This window comes from Harmonia axyridis, chromosome 7 (genome assembly GCF_914767665.1).
Source record: "Harmonia axyridis chromosome 7, icHarAxyr1.1, whole genome shotgun sequence".
Taxonomy (NCBI): Eukaryota; Metazoa; Arthropoda; class Insecta; order Coleoptera; family Coccinellidae; genus Harmonia; species Harmonia axyridis.
The window spans coordinates 21,404,331-21,429,515 of NC_059507.1; the positions used below are offsets into that span (position 1 = coordinate 21,404,331).

The 25,185-nt window shown below is 33.0% G+C and overlaps 2 protein-coding genes across 2 annotated transcripts; both read right to left on the reverse strand.

Moving 5' to 3' along the window:
• Nucleotides 1-1,635: 1,635 nt before the first annotated feature.
• Nucleotides 1,636-3,291, reverse strand: LOC123684826 (helicase SRCAP-like). Its single transcript, XM_045624300.1, has 2 exons — nt 3,139-3,291; nt 1,636-2,507 (listed from the first exon to the last, which is right to left on the reverse strand). The coding sequence occupies exons 1-2, from the start codon at nt 3,148-3,150 to the stop codon at nt 1,746-1,748; spliced, it is 774 nt and encodes a 257-aa protein (XP_045480256.1). The 5' UTR covers nt 3,151-3,291; the 3' UTR covers nt 1,636-1,745.
• Nucleotides 3,292-15,394: 12,103 nt separating this feature from the next.
• Nucleotides 15,395-23,827, reverse strand: LOC123684459. Its single transcript, XM_045623731.1, has 3 exons — nt 23,590-23,827; nt 17,401-17,794; nt 15,395-15,968 (listed from the first exon to the last, which is right to left on the reverse strand). The coding sequence occupies exons 1-3, from the start codon at nt 23,596-23,598 to the stop codon at nt 15,601-15,603; spliced, it is 771 nt and encodes a 256-aa protein (XP_045479687.1). The 5' UTR covers nt 23,599-23,827; the 3' UTR covers nt 15,395-15,600.
• Nucleotides 23,828-25,185: the final 1,358 nt, after the last annotated feature.

The following is a 25,185-nucleotide window of genomic DNA, read 5'->3' on the forward strand; positions in this document are numbered from 1 at the left end:
AATCTCGTCTGTTTCGTTTTCAAATGGCCACCCTGTATAACAATCTGCAATTTGAAATTTTCCATTTTGAGTTATAATTAATTTTCTCAGAAACAAGTTTTTAACCAAATGCACATATTTTTGTTTTTCACACTACTTAATCAAAACATAGTTGTTAGCAGAGTCAATTATTTTATGAGAAACAAAATGGAATCAAATATTCTTTGGCTTGGCCTTCTCGAGCTAATTTCGAAAATGCGTCCTCTCTCTGAGGATTGCGGTGTTTCATCCCTAGATTACTGATGGAATCATCAGTTTGGGACTCAAATACACAAATGACAAATACACCTTTAATCTCCATAGCGGAGCATGGTGACTCTGAAGTAGCAATGTTGGGTTTATACACCCAGCGGTGCCAATTTCTTAAGAATTCATAACGGCATCCAAAATTTATGCCGATTGAAAGATTTTGATGAAATATATAAAACAGCCTGGCTCTCAAACTAATATACTTAGGGTGGGACATATTTAGAATACTGATTCAAACTCCCCAAAACGTCTTGTATCTGCAGGCAGAGCCTGTTCGTTAAACACCCTGTATATTATCTGCATATATTTCAATATTATTTCGAGATAAATATTTTTTTCTGGTATAAATCTACCTTCACGTTGGCCGTCAAGGTCACCAGATCTTGTCCCTTCAGGTTTTTTAAAAGACAAATACACTGCGAATATCAGTCCATTGAACAAGCAACAATGCATTCTAAATGTAAAAAAAAATATTATACCAATTTTTAACAGTGCTTTTTATTTTATTTGGATTATAGCTAGCTGCCTCTAGATTATGCGTGAATTTTGGATTTTCATTCCACACCACAGAGTCTAGACAATCTTGAGCGATCAGATCCTAGAGATAAACTGTTCAACCTATCGTCAAATTGAGATCTGAGTTGAGACTTAACTGAATGAAGAGAAAAATAGTTATTTGTTTTACGAGGCAGCAAAGTAGTAGGTTGACTGCCGCGGCTGATAGTTCATCCAAGGCAGTCAATCTACTTTGCTGCTGAGTTGAATATATTATTTTTTCTTCGATTATTTAAAATGATATATGTAGGATATTATTTTTGCAAATTATTACAATTCCCACAATATTTTTATTTTTCCTGTAGTGATAAAGTAAAACGAAATTTGATAGAAATCGCAATTGTTGAAATGGTTGGTTGGGTTGGAAATGTATATGTCCATAATATAGTTTGACAACTTATGAAATATCTAGAAGTTTTTTGGAAAAATATCGGATATATTTATATTATCCCGAAATAAGGGAGGTGGCAAAAAATATTGATTGTCAGAAAATGTCGAATGTTTTATTCCCATTGAGAATAATCATTTTGCTGCCTAGGCAGGAAAAGTAATATTGATTGGTATGTTTTTGCAGAATTAATATTTGCTGTCGATCGAAAAAAATCATATTTCTAGTACAATATGTTTTGTAGGGGAATATGTTCTTTTTCATGATTCCTGCTTTGAAAATGAGATTTTATACTGATTTCACATTGAAGTAATCTCAACTTAAAATTGGGAATTGTTCACTTCTGCTAATTAAAATTCAATTCTTCGGATATTGACATGAATCAACAAATAAAAAGATAGGAGTAGTAGAAAAATATTTTATTCATGATTTTACTTAAAATAATTGGACTAGCAATTTTATGACAACTATCTCATGAAAACAAAAATGGCATTATCAAAATAGATCAAACACTTCACCATCCGTAGTTCAAAGGTTCGGTGATGGTCTTAACGACTACAGGTACTTGTTTCTTGATGTAGACTGGATGGGGTACTGGTACGGCGACCTTCTTGATGACTGGTACTGGGTATGGCCTGTCTACTGGTACTGGAACTGGGTGAGGTACTGGTACTCTGACAGCTACTTTGACTGGGTATGGCACTGGTTTGTCAACTGGGTATGGAACAGGCCTGTCGACATGTACAGGGTATGGTCTTGGGATGTGGACAGGGTATGGACGGTCTACTGGGACAGCGACTGGGTGTGGGACTGGTACTGGGACATTTCTGGTGACAGTAACTGGGTAAGGTTGAGGAATTGGTACACCAACATTTCTGGTGATGGTGGTGTGGGTGTTTTGTCCCAAAGTGATGGAAGGTTGGGAGATGACAGCTGCTCCTCCTGTGCTCAAGATGCCACCGCTTGATAGACCAGAGAGTCCTGACAATCCAGAAATTCCAGAGATTCCAGAAATTCCAGAAATTCCAGAGATTCCAGACAATCCAGAGAGACCAGATCCAAGAGACAAACTGCTCAATCCTCCGTCCAAACTGAGTCCAGAGCTGAGTCCACTCGATAGGATGGCATGAGAGTCCAAAGAGTTAGTAGATAAAATACTGCCTCCACCTAAGGCGCTCCCTACACCCAAGGCTACAGATTCTCCAAAGACACCACGTTTAGTGGTCTTCTTTTCTCCTGCAAGGGCGGCGGATACGCCTAACAGTAGGATGAAGGCCTGTTAAAAAAAAAATAATCAGTAAAATATTTCAAAGGAAGAAATGTTTTTCTTATGAGATACGTTGTTTCACTAACTCTTGAAAAATTATGCCTTAATTAAGACTTGAGAATTTCAGAATAATTTCTAGGTAAAGTTGTCAACTGACGCTCAATTGTCTCAGACTTAATATTTTCCTTGATAATTCGAAAACTTCTAATTGGATCCAATCGAACCAGCTGATAAGCTTAAGAAAACGATAGGAGGTTGAAAGTATTTTAACTGGAATTTTTTTTTCAATTTGAAACGCCAAAGTATTCGCTACATTTTACTGAATTTTCGGGCTTCGACTACATAAAGCATCTATAATGCAGCTGTTTCACGGAAACAGTTTTCTTTAGTGAAAATGGATAAGATAACAATAACGCAAAGTTCCAAATTAGTTCTTATGAAAAAGCATTTTATGAAAATAAAGTTAAACTCACTGCTAGTTTCGAAAAATTTTTAAATTATGTTCTTTCTATAAGGATGATATTTGTTATTGAGGATGCTTTGAACAGCTGATGGGACTCGAACTGATTTTCAGATTTTTTGAAATCTAAACAATAAAAAATATTCGCGATTTTTTTTTTAGTAATACGGATTAACTTACAGCGGTTTTCATGATGCTAAGCTGAAGATGAGATAGCAGAAAACTGATACCATTTGAACGGACACCAGGAGTTTTTATATTAGCCGAAACAGTATCACACCATTTTAGGGGGGGACCGAAGAATCTTGTACAGTCTGAATGTCAGTATCTGGTAGAGGCGAGACAATATTTCGAAAAATTCTCGTTAAAGATGGTCCACTTAGCCAACGCTTTCATTTTTATGTAACCTCCAGTTCACACTTGGGTCAAGAAAAATTATATTATTGTGAAAATATACGATGGACCATGGTTCTTGATTTATTTTTATGATTTCCCATTGACAATCGAACGCCCATGAGTTTGAAGATAAATGTATCAACTTTCTCCGGTAATTTCGTATGCAAAAGTGTTGGAACATCCTATGCAAGATTGGGATTCGGTGGTCAGTTCAGATTGTTGGAATGTTAAGAAGAGTTTTGAGGTTAGAAGTATCCGCTTTGACTAGTGCGAATTAACATATTGTTCTAGAAATGTTGGGATTCCTTTAATGTGTCGACTTTGCGATACTTGATCGGTATCTTGATTACTTTCTTTCCACGAAGTGCATATACGACACTGATTACATATGAAGACGAGTGATACAAATTGAACATGAGGTTGAATCAATCAGGTTAATGAATAGGAAATGTTCTATAAGAAATTTTCTAGTTTCCTAACCAGAATCGATTTTTTATTTTGTTTCAAAACATACAAACATTCAAAACATCTTAAATTTCTCAGTAATTCTTGTCGAACTTTATTGGTTTATCATTTCCGATAACAGTTTTTTTAATAGGCCAAGAAAATAGTTTTCATTTGTGATATCTCATAATAAATAATAAATTGATTCTGAGATATCTTCACACATAAAATTATGTTGAAAATATTATAACAAATTACAATACGAAAAAAAAAATGAAATGGAAAACATTCAAAAATTCATAATTCAAATATACACAGGCCCAATTTTATGTTTAGATATTATTATATAATGATGTAAGTGATGTCACGGAGTTTATGAGAAATCATCCTTTTCCATTTGAGTCTTTGTTTTTAGCTTTGAAAGTTCATATTCTCTAGCTAGAAGAATCAAACTACCTAATTTTATACCTTATTTTATGCAAATAGTTTTTTTAATTAAATTTTTGGTTTTATTTATTGCAGAACGTTATTTTTAAATTAATTTGAAATAATATTTGAATGAGTTGAATTTATCTATTATTCTATACTGCATTGATTCTTAAAGTTGGGTAACTCAAACATTCTTTTTTCATTTTTCATGAAAAAGTACCTATATATCATGTAATCTTGTTAAAAACTTATAATTGTTTGAAAATGTTTCGAAAGAAAATTTTCTAAACCACTCCCATGAATAATTTTCTTCACTTCAAAGTTATATTGACCCAAATCTTTTCTTGTCAATCAATCAGGTGCTCCAATTTTTTAGTCTTTCGAATCAGATTCATTTCATTAAAAATTTTTTATTCTAACTTTTTATACTGCACAAATTGGGTACATAAAAGTCGATCCTCCAAAAATGGAGAACTTATTATATAATCTGCATTCTTCCTCAAAAACATCTTCATTATTCATTCAAATATGCATGCAGCTATTTTTTTATATCTAATTATTATTCGTCAAGTCTTTCTTCTTCAAATTCGCTAATTTTTTATGACGTACGGAACGCTTGATTGATGCTTAATTATATATCATACGAATTTCTGCACTAATTATAGTTTTTGAATGAATACTGGTAGTAGTTTAGCAGCTTACCTATCTATAATTATCTCTTCAGCGTATTCGTCTAAGAGAATACATAGTCTTGATTTATTATTTCCGATTGTTAATTAGGAAATCTTGAAATTATAAAATTTATAATTCTTGATACTTTTCAAGTTATGTGGAGAAATACTTAAAATAGGTTCTGCAATTCTCACTTTTTTGTTCCAAAATTGTGAAAACAATGAACCTTTGTATAAAATTCACAGGTCTCTTCACGATATAGTTTGAGCAAACTTTCATTATATAATTTCGGGTTAGTGTACTCTTACTTTTACTTGATTATAATCTCCGAAAATTTCGTTGAACCAACAGGTAAAGTGGATTTTCTGCTGCATTCTAAAAGGTGATTTGTTAATACAGGGAGATTCAAGTTTTGACAGACGTATATCTTCAATGCATTATTCGATGCCAAAGAGAAAAAATTGAAATTCATTAATATTATTATGTGTTTTTATGAATCAATTTATTTCTAGTTTATACTGAAGTGAAGTATACTTAGTTTGTGATTAATCCCTGAAAGCAGTAATCAAGTGGATTGAGATATGGAAAATTCAGAGGCTATGCAACTTGTCCAATTTTTAGAATATATAATACTTTTCGGTGGCGGAATGATTGAGGATTTTAAAATATGTTGATTTCTTTGACACCGTTCAAGGTGGGTTGTACATTATTTACCTATTTATGTAGCTGATTTTTATTATATCTTGGTCCAGAAATGACTCAAACTAAAGAATCATTTGAATAAAAAAAAATAAAAAACACTCAAAGTCAGGTAATTATACACTCAAGTGTAAAAAATTCAAGAAGTTGATATTCAGTAAAATTTGAAGTCCCATAGTTTTCTTATTTTTAGCTCGATTTTCGAAATTCTTTCAGTAAACTGAAGATAAAATTATTAATTTCAACTTTCATATTCGATATTTTGTTAAATGCTAACTTATTAGTCACTAAACAGGGTTCATCAGAAGTTTATCGTTAAATCCTAATTTTGAAATATCCTGTGGAATAATTTCTTGCTGAAATTTTTTCAAATTGCCAATTTTCATCAAGAACTCTTCCTTTTCAATATTTTGTTTTTAATTGATGGCTTTAAGTGCACTAGTTCATTTTTAAGGGACAAATGAACAGTTTATCCAATTTAAAGAAATTAAGATATATTTACGATATGGCTTTGCTCATAGTGCCATAATGTCAGTATAATGCTCAGTGTATGAGTCTACCAATGGGAAGGCAACAATATGTTATCAGATTTAACGATAATTGATCAGTTCAAAATTTTTTTATGCAAACTGATTGAATTCAAGTGAAAATCAAAACATATCAATTAAACTGTAGCGTGAATAACTAAAAGAAACGTTCTTTTTTTTTCAATTCAGATTAATATTTTTTTCATTTACTGCATGGGTTCATAATGTCGATTAGGATTCGAATAGCATCTTAAGGAGAATTTAATTTCTTAAAGTGAACCGTTGATGACAAGATCATTCCTCGCTTAAAAAATGAACTTATGCTCTTGAAGATATTAACCAGATTGGAAAAACTTGATTATTTATTTCTTCCGTTAAAATTACATAGCTGAATTTTTATATATAAAACTCTATCATATAAATATGGATATTTAGTGGAATCTGATAAATCGATCGTTTTTTTTCAATTCAGATTAATATTTTTTCATTTATTGCATGGGTTCATAATGTTTTAAGGAGAATTTAATTTCTTTAAGTGAACCGTTGATGACAAGATCATTCCTCTCTTAAAAAATAACTTATGCTCTTGAAGCTATTAACCAGATTAGAAAAACTTGATAATTTATTTCTCCTGTTAAAATTACATAGCTGAATTTTTATATATAAAACTTTATCATATAAATACGGATATTTAGTGGATCTGATAAATCGATTATAAGATATCGAAATTTTACTAAAAATATTCAATTACTCAATTTCCCAATTCAAATGGGGTGTTTGCATGAACATGAATTTATTTTACCTTTTTGCAGTGATTTCTAAATATCAGTTCAATGGGAAATCAGGCGCGGATCCAGGCCCCACTTTTGGGGGGGGAACATTTAGATACTCAAAATACTGAAAATGTGTATCCCAGATACTTCCGTCATTTTCGGACGTCATTTTTTTTTTGCCGTTCATTAATATGGGTTTTCACAAAATGTAATGAAGGTGAAATTATGGATGATTTTGTAATTATTCGAGCCTTAGTATGTCAAATTCTAGGAGGGCCGGCAACATTTAAGAGGTGCCTGGGCCATTTGGGGGGGGGAACGTTCCCCCAGTTCCCCCCCCCGTGGATCCGCGCCTGTGGGAAATTTATTCCTTCGAATATTTAGTAAACTGAAATTTGGTTCTAATGAAGAAGTAATTGCCGAGGTTGAAGCATATTTCGAAAGCAAAAATTAATTATTTCACAGAAAAAATATTAGAAATTTGAAGGAGCGTTACTTTTGAAGGTAACTAGGTTGACAAATAAAATAATTTTTAAGAAAAACTGTATTTTTACGTTAGGGCCGATACCGATTGAGTGAAGTATTATTTTTGAATCCATTTGATTTCTTTAGATTGAAATCCTCGCTCCTATTTATTACATTTGCAAGAGGGAAAACATTTAATCCATCGAAACTGATCCGAATACATCGACATTTAAGAATGCTATTGAGTTTGAGATTTTAATGGATCATTTATTCAATTCAGAAGTAGCTGAAATTACACAAACACCACATTTATCATCTTGGTATCGCAAAACTATGTATATTCTAATGCTCAGTACAATCAAATTCATTTTCTAAATTCAGGTCTCCAAGGCGCAATTTGAGTATGAATAAACGAGCGCCTAGAAGTTCCCGAATAATCGCCAGTGCTTTTTCATTTGTGTTTTGGTTTATTATTTCCTTTATGTGATAAAATATCTTATTACCTATGAAAGAACTTTTGTACGCTTGTTCGAATTTACACTAGTGGAATAAATTAAAGGATCAAAATAAAATTCGAAATTTTTAGCAGTTTTTCAAATGGCTATATTTTCGATAAAAATGGTCGTATCTCAATTTGAAGAAAAACTTTTTGAAGCTTGAAATTCATAGTTCAGAGATCTCATGATGAAAACATTTTTCAAGCAACGTGTACCGATCAATCACAATGAATACAGTATCTAAAATTTCTTCGAAATTTTTTCAGTTTTCATTTTTGCCTTACAGACTTGGAGATTTGTTTTCCAACTTAACCACTATATGGATGAGATAACTTGTTCATTCAGCTTCAATATCCTTTTCTCAAATTTCCTCATTTTGTGGGAGATTATGAACATTCAAATCGAAAATCGTGATCCTATAATTATTTGAAAATTCGATCGAATGAAACAAAAAACCGCTCCATGGATTGAATTGAAATTCTCTGGGATTTTATTGAACTAAAAAACGCATACTCAATATTGATGGTTTTTTCGATATTTTCAATTCAGCGCTTGATTATCCAAAAAGCCTTCAAAAGCCCTTTTTTTATCAACTTTTCAAATTAATGTAGAGAACGAAAAGAAATTCTTTCCGAGAAACCAATAGCTCTTGTAGAGATTCATTCAAGATTTCAAAACATCCCTTAAATTTTCTGTGCAATAATTGATTGGTGAGATATTGATGGTTGAAGACAAAAAAATCCTTCTCAATTCAAAGTTCGATACTGAAAAGATTTCGCCGAAATTGTAGACACGTTGCTTGAAAAATTTTTTCATCATGAAATCTATAAACTATAAACTTCAACCTTCAAAAAATTTTTTTTCAAATTGAGATACGACCATTGTTATCGAAATTACAGCTATTTAAAATACCGCTAAAAATTTCGAATTTTATTTTGATTCTTCTATTTATTCCACTAGTATATGTTTGATTACTGAGTTGATGAAAAAAGTCGAATTTTTAAGAAAAAATGTGAGACTGGGCCTGAGATTGAAGTATTATAGAGCACAAAATTTTAAGGGATTTATCTACTTTTCTCGGACGTAACTGAATAAAATTGATTTTTTTCGAACAGAAATGCAGCATTCACATTTTATAGCAAACCAGGTCGTAGGGTAGGATTCGTGCCTGGCCTCCTATCGATGTGGTATTAAAGAACTTTTTCTATTGATTCCATCACATTTGTAGAACACATAAATAAATGAAAATAAGAAATGAAATTTCCTTAGATTAAAAAGAAGTCCTCTCGGTTGAGTTTGTCACTTTGAGTAAAAATTAACAAAAAATGAATTATTCAGCTTATTAGTACGTTTATTCTTCTCAAGTTTACAACCTCAATCAGTGTTTTGTTCCTAGAATACTGAACATATATCGAGAACGACAGTTTCACAAGATTCTATATTTGTGAAATTTGAATTTATCATTCAAAACAACGTAATGAAATTAACATTTAATATCGGTGTGATCGCGTTATATCTACACAGAAAGAGGTGAAATTTTATATCGGTATTTGGCAATAACGTCGCTTATACCAGATCCGTTGGTTCCTTTATAGCCACTGGTCAGAAGATTGACCGAGATCAAACTACTTAATTCTTTTAATTGATGATCGCACAACACTTACATCAATATGACTATACTTTCCAATAGAAAAAGAGACAGCTGTCATTATGCCATTACCAGAAATGTTAATGCAGTCTGACGATATTCTTCTCAGATTTGCCTAAGCAGATAATTGATGTTCATGAATATTATTTTATATTTCATTATAGCGAGGAGTGGTGTGATTTTCTTGATATATATAATTCTAGAGTTGGTGTGTAAGGTTATAAGACAGGAGTTTTTGTAGTGTTCGTGGATTGTTGCTTTAATGTATTAATCGATATTAAATAAGCGGTATTTTATTTCTATTAATGTTTATTATGTAAATAACAACCAAGTCAATCGAAAATTATTAATTTTTTTCGTGGTTGGAGGGTTTCATCAAATGTATATTTTCCTCGAATTTTGAGCCGATAGTGGTGTAAAACGATCAGGTTCGTATTGCTGATTAAGAATTCGAGGCACAATAAAGTGTACATGATTACCTACTTTCGAAAATAATGTTCTAGAGATTTCATATTTTCACGGTAGGTTTAGGCTACGTGTTTTTAATTGACGTTATGATGGTTTTGGAATTATACACATTTAAAAAAACTCTGTTAAGTATAGTATGCTGGGACTTTGCAGTAGAAAATACTGTTAAAATATGGGTTACTGATTTTTTGAGACATGAATTTTTTAAATTTGTTCCAATGATCTGAATAGAGATATTGAAGATAAATTGACGCTACATGAATGGTTGAGTGGATCAGTCCTAGAAGACTCATCTGGACATCACCATATTTTTTGCTTAACAAGTATATATAACAATTGTATTTTTTTTGTTTTTGTTTTGCTTTGATTGATGTAAGTTTAGCTGGAAATAAAGACAATATACATACATTTGTTGTTGTTTGAAAAATAGATTAAATCGCGTTTCGTGTATTGATAAGACACTGCTTTTGATTGGAAAAATACTGTGCAAGTAAGGCAATTGCTTGATGAGTATTATTTAAACTACTCCATTGCCAACAACGGTTAAAAGGTGCCCTAAACATGGATATGCTTTTTATGTAGGTATGTTGATTTTTATGAAATGAAACAGCATATGAAAATAATAAATAAAATAAAACAAAGTAATTTCCACTAAACTATTTAATCGTTAGCAACAACTGTTTCGCTTCACTGTGGCTTCATTAGACTATATTTTGACTGACTATACTTTTGACTCATCAGTCATAAATGTAGCCTGATGATGCCATAGTGTGGCGAAACAATTGTTGCTAACAATTAAATAGTTAAGTGGAAATTACTTTGTTTTATATCATTTATTATTTTCATATGCCTTTTTATTTAATTAAAATTAACATATAAAGAGTAACCATGTTTGTGGTGACTATTTTCCTCGTCTCAATTTCTACCAATCACAAATGAGCAATTTTGAATTACAAATGGTTTCTAGGTGGAAAAACTGTATGACATTACCTGTCAGCAGTTTTTTCGAATTTACTGCGGCAAAACTAGACAACTGTTGTCACCAAAAATTACAATTCCTTCAATAACAAGTAATTATGGTTCATGAAATAGTCTTATCAAATACCATTCGGGCATCTAAAGTGAAAAAAATCGAAAAAACACAATGCAAAGTAATATTTGTGCAGGTGCAAAAATCCTCGTCTTCGACTCAGATTTTGTATTCTGGTTGCCACCAGCATTCATTCTTTTTGTTAAAATATTACTTAGCAAAGTGTATTTGCAATTTTTTTGGAAAAAATCAGATGCCCTTATGATATTACTTATGGAAATATCATAAGGTAGATTAGATTTAATTAAGGAGGTTCCGTTTCACTGTGACCTAATGGTCTAATGTGTCCTCCATCAGTGCTATTCTCTCCATAATGTGATCTACAGCTCGCCTTCCAGTTCCAGAGTTCTAATGAACTTCAATATCTGATGGGATGGCTCCAAGGAGGCTAATTCCTCACTTCTACAAGTTTTTAGTCCAGATTAGCAAATTTTGCGTTGGCTAGCGATAGCGAGGCATTCCATCACCAGGTGATCCGGAGTTTTTTCCTTCTCCCCGCAGAATATGCACTCGTCATTTTCTGCTAGACCCATTCTCATGAGTTGTTTCCTAAGGCAACAATGCCCTGTGAGGAACCCAGTGAGGAGGTGTAGTTTATTCTTGCTGAGATCCAGATACTTCCTGGATCCCGCAGTGTCAAAGTTCCGAAGAAATTTTTAGGAATGATCAAAACCAGGAAGATTCTGCCAGAGTGTTTCTTTTCTTTTGGTTTTTTCCTTCTCCTGAAATTCTTTCTTGTAGGTATATTTGCCTATATCGCAGAAAGTTTCCGTGACGATGAAAGTAGTTTGTGCTCCTTTTCTGGCAAGTGTATTGGCCCGAGTGGCCAGGAACACAGACTAAAAAGGCCATGTTATTCTCGCCCATTTCATCATAATTTCTTCGGCTCTCCAATACCATCTAAGAATCGATGATATGTGAGCTCAGTGCTTTGATTGCAGCCTGATTATCAGAATGCATCGCAATATCGCATTTCTGATAGTTTCTTGCTAGGTTGATTTCTACGCATCATTCTATTGCAACTTGCAAGTAATATTTTTTAACAAAGAGCATAGTGAAAGAGCAAAAATCCTCGTTTTCGACTCAGATTTTGGTTGCCACCAGCTCTCATGCTTTTTGATAAAATATTACTGATAAAGTGTTTTTTCGAATTTTTTCGGAAATATTAGATGCCCATATGATATTACTTACGGAAATATCATAAGGTAAGTAGAAAAGTCAAAAACCCCAAAATCCTGTGTGAAAGCTTTTATGTGTTTCGTGATCAAACGAGATCACATCTTCCGAGAATACAGGATTGTTTAACAATAATGAGAATTGTCAAAAAATTTTCAGCATAAATGAGAATTGACAAAAAATTTTCAGCATAAAGAGAAAATTTTGGAAAAGAGTGCTAGTCAAATTCACATAAAACTTTCAAAAATCAATAATCATTAATTTGGTCTTTTTACCTGCTTTAATTGCTTCAAAAAAGTAATACATAATATTGTGTTCTATATATCACGTAATACATGTGTGTTTTCACGCCATGTCACGTTTGGATTTGTAGATACGATTAATCAGAATTCTGTTACTTGGTTGAAAAATAAAGGTTCGAAGATTCATGAGAAACGTGAAAAAATTAAATTGATACGAAGCTCTCAAAATCTCCTGAGTTTTCGGCAATACTTCAATGATTTTTTCGATACTTGCAGATACTTAGGATATTAGCATCATTTATTATTTATCATTCATTCTAGAACAAAAATATTTTTTGAGATTGTGATTTGGTAAAATAAGTCAATATTCAGTAGTTATATCTCGAATGCTTGCCAAAAACTCGAATGAAACATAATCGATAGTTGGGCAAGCACGAGTGGTATATGAAGGATTATTTCCCGGAAAAAATTCCACTTTATTTGTTCAAATGCTAACTGTAATTTAAATGAATAAAATATTTTTGGCAATCATTCCGAATGTTTTCGATTGTTTAAAACGTCCCAAAAATATTCAACTAAAGCACTCGTGCAAATACCTGGATATTTTCATAATCGTTAATATGATTGGTTGAAATTTCTTGAGGGGAATAGTCATCCATATAATATAACAATATTCCCACATAAGCAGAAACTACATCACCTTCACTTTTAAACGTGCAAGTTTGTTACACACCATACATCCATCAAGTAATACTTGTTATCATTTCCAATCCTAAAAGTTTTTATTTTCTCATCAATTTTATAGCTCCGAGAATAATCAGTGTGATACTCATACTTCACAGTGATGAATAAACAGAATCATCCTATGTTATAACATTTCAGAAAAGAATTATTTCAGTTTAATTTTCAGATATTTGAATTTCACCCGAAAGATTTTTTAAAGATTTGTATTAAAATGCATATCTATCTACAATCTACATCTAAAATACTTCATTTGTTACAAGGGAAGATCTCGTGAAGTATAATAAGTAATAATAGTCAGTTGCACCGTTTGCCTGAGCGTTGATTAAAAATTGAACGTTGATTGATTTCTGATTGCCGTTGCACCATCTTTTAAATAACGTTTTATGCAGCGTTATAATCGTTTACAGTAAATAGGAAAATTTGGTCGTTCCTGATTAGTTTTATATATCAGTTTAAATAACATGACTTTGTTTCTATCATTGTGGGAATATTCAAAATTGAAATATGGATTAAAATGAGGAATTATCATTTGATGATGACTTAGACATAATTGAATTTATCGATTTTTGTTTTCCTATATATACTAACTAACAAAGAAACTGCAACACTCAGAAGGATCTGTTTAAATTATTTTTGGTAAGACATAGATAGTATAGCAAAAAGTAAATGATTGAAATTTGGAGAAAAAACGGAGGGTTTTCAATTTTTTTTTATAAATTTGTTAAAAATGTGTTTGTCCACCGCGATTATCTTTACACTCCCCAACACGTATCGGCATTGATGCAATAAGATGGTTTATTTCTTCTTGAGGGATACTATCCTAAGCTACCATGTTTCAGAGCCGCCAAAATCCGTGGGGGCTGGGGTAAATTTACAAGCCTTCTACCTAGATGACCCAAACATGCTCTATTGGCGAAAGATCGGAGGATCTAAGCGGCCATGACAAAATATTCACATGGGTCTCTTCGGAAAAGTTTAAAATAACTCTGGCAGCATGAGGTCTGGTATTATCTTGCTGAAATATTGGATTATCGAGCCGGTTAAGAGAGAACATATGGCTCCACTATTTTTTGAAGGTAACGCAGCGCTGTCATGTTAGCTCGAATAATGACTAAAGGTGACCTACTTGCATGTGCAATAGAACCCCATATCATAACGCCTACTGTCCGGTGTACATGACGCTCAACATCAAACTGAGGTTCACGTCTTTCTCCCCGACGTCGTCCCTTTTTTGGCCATCATGTGCACCCAAGGAGAATCGAGATCTATCAGAAGAGACGACCTGATGCCATTTCACAGTCCAATGTTGACGTTCTCTGCACCACTGTAATCGTTGCCGGCGATGCTGAACCGTCAGAGGATGGGGTCGATAATGTTACAGGATGGCCTTGTTCTCCTAACCACTCATCAGCCAAAGATCGAGTTGTCGCAAATCGGTCTCTAATGACGATAAGTGTTAGAAGAGGCACAAATGAAGTTCAAGATTGACGTCTGCTTGAAGCAACCTTCACTCTTTTCTCTTGTTTGAATCAAGAATTAATTCACGATTTTTTTCTCCAAATTCAATAATCTACTTCTTGCTATACTATCTGTTCTACAAAAAAAAATAAAATTTAAACAACTCCTTCTGTGTGTTGCAGTTTCTTTGTTAGTTAGTATATTTTGCCATCAGAATAAATTATAAACATAGGTTAAGACTAAACATTGATAAGTTAATCAATGTTTATTCATTGAACGGTGCAACTGGCCATAAGAATGAATAAAAACGTGATTAAATGAATACCAACCTCAACTAGCGAATCTCTCTCATCAGAAGAGCCTGCATGTGCGAAAGTCTTGAAGCTGAAACCCTCCTGAGAGGTGGTAAACGTTTTGTTTCTGAGAATAAAATAAAAATGAAGGTAACTGTCCAATTTTTCATAGCTGCCTATTTTACAATACAAAAAATAATAGTTAACGCAAATCTAAGATACAGGAACAGAGCGAAAATCATTTACTTAGTTGAGTTAGCTGGAAGTGATTTTAAATGAAGTAGAAAGACTTTTATCACTCTGTATCTCAGAAACAAATCATTTGTGTCCCATAGTATATATAGGAACTAAGTAAAATACAAACCTAAAATATTGGAAGCAAGTCTTAAATATCCTGTACAAAAGTAACTATCAGTATCTACAAGTTTTCTTTATTGGTAGTTTTTCAGTCAGTTATTCACTCAATAAAATCATTAAGAGTATGTGTTTCATACTGAAGATTCATCTAGTCAAATTTGGTTTCACATTTCCCTCTTAGTACCTTAATCTTATTATTTTGTTTTGGACAATTTTGGTCCTCTACTCCGATTCGAACGAATCGCAATTTGGCCTTTTGAAAAATCAATGGGCAAAAACGTATTGTTGGTTTGGATCTGAATCCGGTATCCCTGGTGGTATGGTTAGAGTGTACTCATTACTCTGAGCTTGTACAGGGTAAGTGGGTGTGGCGAAATGCATCCTTGGGGGTCTTGGTGGTCTCCTTGGTGCTGTGCCGAAAGCAACTGTTTCAGGTCGAAGTATTTCATACGTGTTTGGGTCTTGACCGTAGGTGCCCATCACTGGAAAGGTGTATTCAAAGCGTTGCATCGTTGACGCTGGTGGAGTTTGTATTGGTTGACTTGGTACTGCTGCTGGTATTAAGTTGGGACTTGCTGGTAGTGGGGGGTAACTAGGCTCGTTTGATGAAGACCTGGTTTGACTCCTTCCGTCTGAAATTCGGTTAAAAAAAATTTAGTTTCAATTATATTTATAAAGTGCGAGGAATTGAAAACAGAGGTAATTAAATATTCACAGTAGACTCATAAGTAGATCTAACAAAAGCATTTGAGCAGATGTAGAAGACACTAAAGGAAGATGACAGCATGATACTTCATAACAACAAATCTAGGGTAATTTGATAAATTCAGCTTATCTTAGATTAGCTTAGATTATTTCTGGGGTCGGTGGAATGGATATCAGCCTTTTAGAAATGCGACCATTTTCAATCATTCGCTCTAGTACTTTGTTCAATCTGTCCTTAGAAGATAGTGAGTTGAATGATATACTGTTGGCAAATCAGACATCTTTAGAAGCCTAAGCTATCACATCGTGAGGATTAAGAACTGGACTGCCTAGGTCCAGTTTGTTTCTTTCTTTTATCTACAGCCCCTCCAGATCTGCTGACAGTTATATTCTGCATAAATACTATTTGTATTAACAGTGCCCTATCAACAGTTTCTCAATGATCCAAAGCTCAACTTGTGGAATCAGCAGAAGCCTTTTGGTGTAGGATGGTGAAAATATGTTTGGGCAGTTCCTCCAGCGGGTCTCCTTGTAGTTACTACTGCTGAACCAATGCCAAGAAGTGTTCTTTTCCAAGTTTAAAAAACGGTTTGATTCCGGCAGGTGTTACATTTGATGCCATTTTGGCAAATCCATCGGCATTTTCATTCCTTCGATTCCACAGTGTCTTGGCACCCATAAGGGAGTCATATAGTTGTCTATAGACAGTTGCTTTATGGCATTACAGCATTTCCAAGACATCAGGAAACTCTGGTTATAGGGTTCCAAGATTCTCAGCGTAGCCTGGCTGTCCGTTATGTGCTGTTTAAGTTTTTTTTTCTCCTGACAATCTTGAAGGCATATAGGGACAGCTACAGTTTCTGCCTGTAATATAGAAAGTTCATGCCTCAATCCTCAATTCAGCTTGTCTTATATATAACCTGAAGAAATTCAAATTGGGAAGAAGATAGGAGATAGGACATAATTTTTATGACGGTATTGTTATATTTATCAGGTTGTAAATGCAGTAACACTCCACGTTCATAAACTTTCATATTTATTTGATTCAACATATTAAATGTGGTGTTATGAAATATCTTAGACTCTTAATGATACACTTTCAGTACTTAATCGATGAATAGTGAATACAAAAAATTTACCATTTCACTCAATAAGTCCTGTGTATGGAGCACAGATGGAACCACTAGTGACATTCCACTTTTTTTATTGTCAATGCTGAATTGATGATATTGAAAATTTATAGGAACGTTAGAGTACTTGAATCACTCTTGAAGGTGAAAGTCGAATTTAAAAACAAAGTGTTTTCACTAATTATGCCAAGGGCCTACTGAGTGAAGTGTTAATGATCAAACTTTTTACCTGAATATCCAAGCGACCCAGAACCCAAAGCGTATGCTCCATTACTAAGCTGTACCACTCCAATGGAACCAGAACCAAGGTAGACAGCTCCGTTGGCTGATGGCACATTAGCTGCCACAGCATTAACTGGGGTCGCCGGAGGTGGTATCAGTGGTATACCAGCAGAACCAACAGACTGTGGTGGAACATACTCTTGTGGTTCGTCAACTGGTTTTTCTATTGAATTATGCTCAGGGAAGGAGTAACTGGGGTAGTTGAAGTTTAGAGGATCATCATAGCTTGATGGGGCACTAGATTGAAGCCCTTGGTTATATAGGAGATAGGAAGATGGCCTTCTGGTATACCTTATGGCGGATGAGATCTGTAGAAAGAGCGCGATGATGATGGAAACATTCTGTAACAAAGAGATTTGGTCAATTCTGTATCTTTGAAGGAAGCAGAGGAACGCATTTTCTGGATTTATATGTTATATTGAATTTTCGAAAAAAAAGGAACTATGCATTTTTCATGTAAAATCATATACATAGTTCAATTGTTTCTAGAGTTTAGGCTATTTTGAACATATTTTCAAGTGCTCGTTCCTCGAACAAAACGCTATATCATTTCATCGCGGAATGCTTTACGGTCGTAAACAGGATTACTATCGAACGGAAAAATCTTCAAACTTCTGGTTTTCAGGGTAGATTCGGTTCTCAAATGTTGTGGTTACGTCCGTTAAAAGGGTTCTATAAATAAGACCTTTTGAATTTGTTTTCCTGATAATTTCAAAATTATCAATTCGATTGAAATGAAATATGTATTGCATTTGTATGTAAAATAACAATTTCATTTCTCCATGAAGAATTTCATGTCGATCGCTTTGTCAGAACCATAGAAATTCATAAAGAATAGGTATCGAAAAAAAAATTATTTCCGTGATCACGAAAACGATGGAGTTAAAATTTTGGTGTAGATTTAAATAACAATTTAAGACTACGTCAAGAAGAATATTAGGAAATAAATAACAAGATAAACACCCAATATTTAAAGTAAATCTGATCATGTTGAGATTTTCGGAGTATATACATATATAGCAATTTCATACTTCGTCATTTCTGTAACATATACAGCTAGGTTCAAATTTGGTTTGTAAAGGCCTTTCCAAATTTAAATTAGAGGTTTAATTTTGAATAGCCCGCTATCTGTGCAGCTAATACTTTCGAAGCTTTTGACATTTGACAAATAAAAACTACTCCATTACTAAAAATTGAACTATACATGCTTCAACAAACAACGCATCGAATGTAAGAATTCACTACAAAATGAAGAAAATTAGCAATAAATGCGTTTGAGTTGATCATTGAAAGACAAACGGCCGCAATACAACGGAAGACATGATGAAGTGATTTTACCCCATGTTGCGAAAGTGGTCAAGACATAGGTACTTGGAAATGTTGATAGGGGAAGTCCTACCCCACCTGCCGTATTCTCCAGACGTTGCTCCCTCGGACTATCACTTATTTCGATAAATGGCACACGGATTGGCTGACTAGCACTTCCGGTCTTAGGAGGAAGTAAAAAATTGGATCGATTCGTGGATCGCTTCAAAAGATGACCAGTTTTTTCAACGTGGCATCCGTACGCTGCCCGAAAGATGGGAGAAAGTAGTGGCCAGCGATGGACAATACTTCCAATCATAAAGGAATAACCAGTTTTTCACAATAAAGCCTCGAATTTCGGAAAAACTATCGAAGAAAATTTGTATCCCTATGTAGATAAACTAACCGATAACAATACCGTCAAAGTGAATAACATCTCATATATCTATAGTTAGGTAAACAATTTTTTTATTTACAAGGGCGCAATAGGAACATAAATGAATTGACTTTTAAAAGCTTCTGAAGTGATTGATTTTCTTTTTTTTTTATTATAGTGCTAATGGGATTAAAGCCGGATTTCTGCCAAGTCAATATTCTGCTGAAGTAATAAACCAACTCGTTCAATTCAACATTGAATCTGTGCAATTGCATTCATCAGCCACACAAACACAATCTCCAAATCAATTTCAAAATAGATTCGGAAAGTATGTCATTATCAGTAGGTAATACCTACTCGGATAAATTATTTTTGTCCCAATCAAGTTCACTCTGCTAATTGAGTCTCCAGAGTTCAGATTAATTCATTTTTCGCATAATGAACTAATGTCAATTTTTTGATTGACTGATTTGTCGGTTTCTAAAAATTTCTCTTTGAGGACAGTTTGTGTAGGTACTCGAAGACTTCGTTAAAATTCAGCCGTTCACCTGTTTAATGAATAAAACAATTATTATTACTTTCGCAATCGCTAATGGCGAAACTAACATATACGGTACATAATGGGTTAGTATCAGATTTATTACGATTGTGAATATACAGCGGAAGTTGCTTGCAAGTCATGCACATGTTTGAATTTTGAAGGATAAATTGACATCTCCAAACTTTTCCTATTACGGTTGGGAATTCAAATATTTGATATCTAATGAAAACATTAAAAATCATCCACTTTCCCAATGACAGTTCATAATATTGAAGACGCCAATACTTTGGTCGTGAATGTACAAAAAAGTAGATTTTGTTCGTTCGATAATGCAACAGGGAAAGTAAATATTAGTTACACTTTCGAACTTCAGATAATTATTATACGTAAAAGTATTAAACCTTTTTTTATTGGAATTTTTTTTTTACAGGATAACTTTGAAATTCAACGAAACTGATAACAACACGACAGCGATGCTGTAGTTTTTTTTTTTCGCGTCAAATTGAACTCGCGGACATAACACGACAATGTCATTTCGTCACGATGTCTCTTATTTTCCAATTTTGAGTTTAAAATGGTCTCAAACGAAAGAATTTGACTCCCTCACATTTTTAAATGCTTCTGTTCCGAAATCCGAATAAATATGAATGATGTTTTTCAGATATTTTGAAAACTACAGATTTGATCAAGATTCAGCATTTAAATGTAAAATAATTTCAAATTTGAGTTCACCAGAATTGATGATAATGGATGAAGATAATCGAAAAAAAATCCGATTTGATATTCTGCATGCCGTATCAGGTATCCCAAATTCGTTGTCTAGTGAGGGGATCTCAGAAAACCTTTTAGCTAGATGAAAACGAATGGCACATTTTCGGGCTCGATTTTTGAGGGAAATATTTTGTTGGAAACCGAAACCTCATAATTTCAACTGTTTTCAAATTATGAGAGATAATTGGAAAATGACGTGAAATGAAAAGTTCTCATAATTTCTTTAATATTGGTGCTATTACAAGAAACAAATACATGCTACAGTGGAACCCATTGGTGTAATCATTTGTTTTTTATTGTCATTCGTTTTGAGGTTTTAAACCAACATGTGTTTCTTTAAAAGTGAACCATTAGAAATCCTTCAACAAATAAAATCGCTTAGATTTTCTCTTCTCAAAAATTTATAACATGATGTATAAATATCTTACCAAACTTTAAAAATCATCAAAAGTTACAGTTTCACACAGCAAATCAACCTATTGCCTATCTATAATAATTTGTGAATTAAAATATTCGGTGGCCAACAAGGTCTCCGGATTAACACCGATATATTTTGAAATTGATAAATGTTGTTCTTCAAATGTGATCAGGGGGAAAAATCTAAAGATGTTTTTATCCGGAGACCTTGGTGGTAAGCGAATATTTTAATTATCTGAAGTTCATAGATTATTACAGATAGGATCTTGGTTAATTCGCCGTGAGAAATTGAAACTTTCGATAATTTATAGTTTTATAAGAAATTTATATATCATGTTATATATTTTTTAAAAAAGAAAAATCAAGCGATTTTATTTGTTATAGGAATTGTTATGGTTTACATTTAAAAAAATACAAGTTGGTTTTATAACTTGAAACGAATGGCAATAAAAATTAAATTTATACACTAATGGTTTTTACTGAAAAAAGTGCCTGTAGTATGTTTTTGTTTCATGTCAATAGCACCAATTATAAAGAAGTTATGAGAATTTCTCATTTCACGCCATTTTCTAATTTTCCCTTATAACTTGAAAACAGTTGAATTTATGAGGTTGCGGCTTTCAACAAGATATTCCTCTCAAAAATCCTCTGTATTTTTCACAATTATACAGAGTGTTGAAGTTTGAAGGGAAATCATTTTTCATTAATATCTTGGATACTACCAAAGATGAACTTGTGTTGAAATTATTCAAAAAACATGGTGTTAGGTTAATTCACCCATATTTTTGAAGGAGGATATGATTTGTAGATAAGAAAAGAATGAAAAAAGAATTGGAATTCTGAAATTTTGTTGATTCCTTCAATTTAATATTTTTTTCAAAATGAATTAACATAATCTTTTCAATACATAATTTCATAAAGAAAGATTGAATTTTGCAACTGAGCTTGTCATTAATTTTTGCAATGTCTTATTTTTTTATAATAGTTATATGTTTTACTTGGTAGCGCAGTAGTAGATTGACTACCGCGGCTGATAGTTCATAGCCGAGCGTAGCGATCCAAGGTGGTCAATCTACTTTGCTGCCGAGTTAAACATATTTTTTTTTCTTCGATTGCTTATAATGACTCATATTGTATTTGCAAATTATTACAATTCCCCAAATCTTTCTATTTTTTCTGTAGTGATAATTTCGAACGAAATTTGATATAAATCGTAATTGTTGGAATTGTTGGTTGCTATGGAAATGTGTATGTCCATGAGAATTATAGTTAGATAAATTAAGGAATATCTGACAGTTTTTTGGAAAAAGTACTCACTCCTCCAGAAATAAGGAAGATGGCAGAAAATATTGATTGTCAGAAAATGTTGAATGTTTTATTCGCATTGAGAATAATCACTTTGCTATCTAGGCAGGAAAAGTAACACCTTCCAGATTGATATGTGTCTGCAAAATCAATATTTGCTGTCAATCGGAGAAAAACAACATGAAGTTCCAATTGAAGCTTTTGTTTCGTGTTATGTCAAACCATAAGGAAGGTATTTTGGTAACTATAAACATTTGAGCACCTACGAATATGGATTTTTTTTCTTAAAATAGAATCGGGCTTAACCCCTTCGAATGATCTCACGTTATTCTGGAACACCTTGTAAGAAATATAATTTGAACTTCTTTCAAAATTTCGCGTTGCCACGTCATCAGAAACATTCAAGCTGAATATCAAAAAAAAAAAAAAAAAAAAATTAGCCAATATTTCCGTAAATCAGATCAGACTGAATTTGGATTAAATATGTAAAACAACTTATCTAATGGACATGCCAAATTTTAGTAGGATCTTATGGTGTTGTCTCTAATGGAGCATGAATGTCGAACGAGCGCTCAAAACTTCCAGACGTCAAATCAGTATTTTCCATGTACTTATTTATTTATTCTTTCATAATTTTTCATGTTCTCCACATTGAAAAAAGTCTCAACATTCTTTTCTATTTATTGTTAATTAAATTGACGTAAGAAACTTATGCGCACATGTTTCGCAATATAGTTCAATTATATTCTACTCATTATTATTAATTTATCTAGCGAATATCAACTCGACCGTATCTGTTTCAATTGAAATATCTGGGTAACAAATTTTGAAAATTTACAAACTCGATTCTCCTATTTGATATCAATTTTGAAATAAAAAAAAAATCAGATGACCATATTTACGAAACCCATATTCGGATTTTTTCCATTAATGAACTTAACTGCGACATTCACAATGCAAACCATTCGTTCGAGAGTTATTGTGTTTACGGATGGCTCAACTCTTCGATACGAAATGAATGAAAATTAGAACGAAAATAGTTTTGTACTGAGGAGTTGAAAATCTAGACGCCTAATTAATAAATTAATTTTTCAAAAACCATTGAATAGCTACACAAAATTTTAAATTTCGTTGAAAATTGTCTTTTTCTCAAACAATAGCTGAGAATTATTTTCGAAAGTATTGACTGAAAATTATTTTGTTACCATGAAAAAAGAATAAAATAAAAATGAAGCAGACAATTTTTACCGAAAGAATAAAACGAAATTTCTAAAAAGAATATAATTTTAAACAAAAAAAAAGGGAATTTCAAAGATTTGAGACAATATTCTTTTCATCATAAATACGTTACCAATCCCTTAATCCTTAACAAAAAAACCATAAAACTCACAACCAACAAATAAATTCAATAAAAAAATTACCGTAATCATTATAAATCTTTTGACACTAATCACATTCGTCGCCACCTCTGCTAATACTCAATATTTAAACCCTTCACAGCCTGCCGGTTCTTGAGACGCGAATATCTCAAGCACAACGTATGGAATAACAACGGTTTTGGCTTACACACAGATAAGAGCGGTCGTTCTTTTTCTAATCTAATTATTCCATGGTTCTCTACGACTCTGGATCCAATCTATAGGCACACGAAGGTCTTTACACTTCTCGGTCGAAGGATCTCTTTGGTCTTGAGAACTGGCGAAGTGGGACATATCGGCTATTTTGCATGTGGGCCTTATGAAAGGATGCATTCAGGCATGGTTTGAGAGGAATATAAGACTATATGCTGATAGGTGAAACTGTGAAGTTTCGAAATTGGGATCGGCGTTCAGTGCTTCATTTGTACAGGGTGTCCCGAATTCGTATGTTATGGATTTCCCAAAAAATAGAAGCTTTTGGCTTCCTTTCAGCAGGGCCGGCGCGAGCAATTTTGGCGCCTGAAGCAAATAATTTTTTGGCCCCCTGCTGAAAAAGTATAAATAACATGACCTCCTTCATTTCAGTAGTTTTATTTTAAATTTTTTTTAAATAACAATAATTGTTGATGATTAAAAAGTAAAATAACTTATTTCCGCTTTATATAGCGGAAATAAGTTATTTTACTTTTTAATCATCAAGATGAATTTCCGACAAGTAAAGACTGAGACAATCAAACAAACAATAATTGTACCTTCCTGGATTTAATTCTAACGAAATCATCTATAATATCTTCAAAATCAATTTTGCTACTAATTACGTGTTCAGTAGAGATTATTGCCAGCATGCCAACCCAGAAAGTCTTCCCTGTTGCATCGCAGAGCGCAAATAATTATTAATTTTGAAAAAGAAAGAACCTTATCCACCGCTAGCTACAGTTACCGACATTGTAATTAGTATCCGAAGAACAATAAATATGTTAGGATAATTTTCAGATAAATTACCCGTCCCAAATAATTCAGCAACTGGATAGGTGACATTTTGGATGATAGCGTACGGCTTAAAAAGAGCAATTCAGTTATGAGATTTCTGGGCTCAATATCATTTCCTAATCGTTCGAAGACTCTATTGCAATTTTGCATTATAAACTGAAGATTTTGTATAATGCCTTTATGTCGTATATCTATGAATTCAAATAATGAGCTATGTTCTTTCAACGGATTAGTTTTAATTTTTTTTGTTAAGGATTAATTCTAAAAATTTAAGTATAATGAAACAAAAATGTGGAAGAATCATTGAAATATCTCTAGAAATGAAAAAGTTATGGGACTTTGAAGTTGCGCTTGGAAGAATAATTTCATAGTCTAGTGTGTGACGTCACGCCACTTACACGAGGCGACTGGTATTCTTTTTTAAAAACGATGATTGCCAGAACGTTACAGTAAATGGTGATCGGTATAGAGCCATGATTACTAACTTTTTCATTCCTGAATTGAACAACCATGATGTCCAGGAGCTGTGGTTCCAACAAGACGGCGTAACATGTCACACTCCATCACTGCGTTGAAAGGAGAATAATCCCTATAAGTATGCATTCATTG

Excerpts from the sequence above, each read along its gene's own strand:
- LOC123684459 (XM_045623731.1), bottom strand. Across the intron at positions 15,969-17,400 it reads TGGGTCGCTTGGATATTCAG|ACGGAAGGAGTCAAACCAGG; the intron begins GTAAAAAGTTTG and ends ACCGAATTTCAG.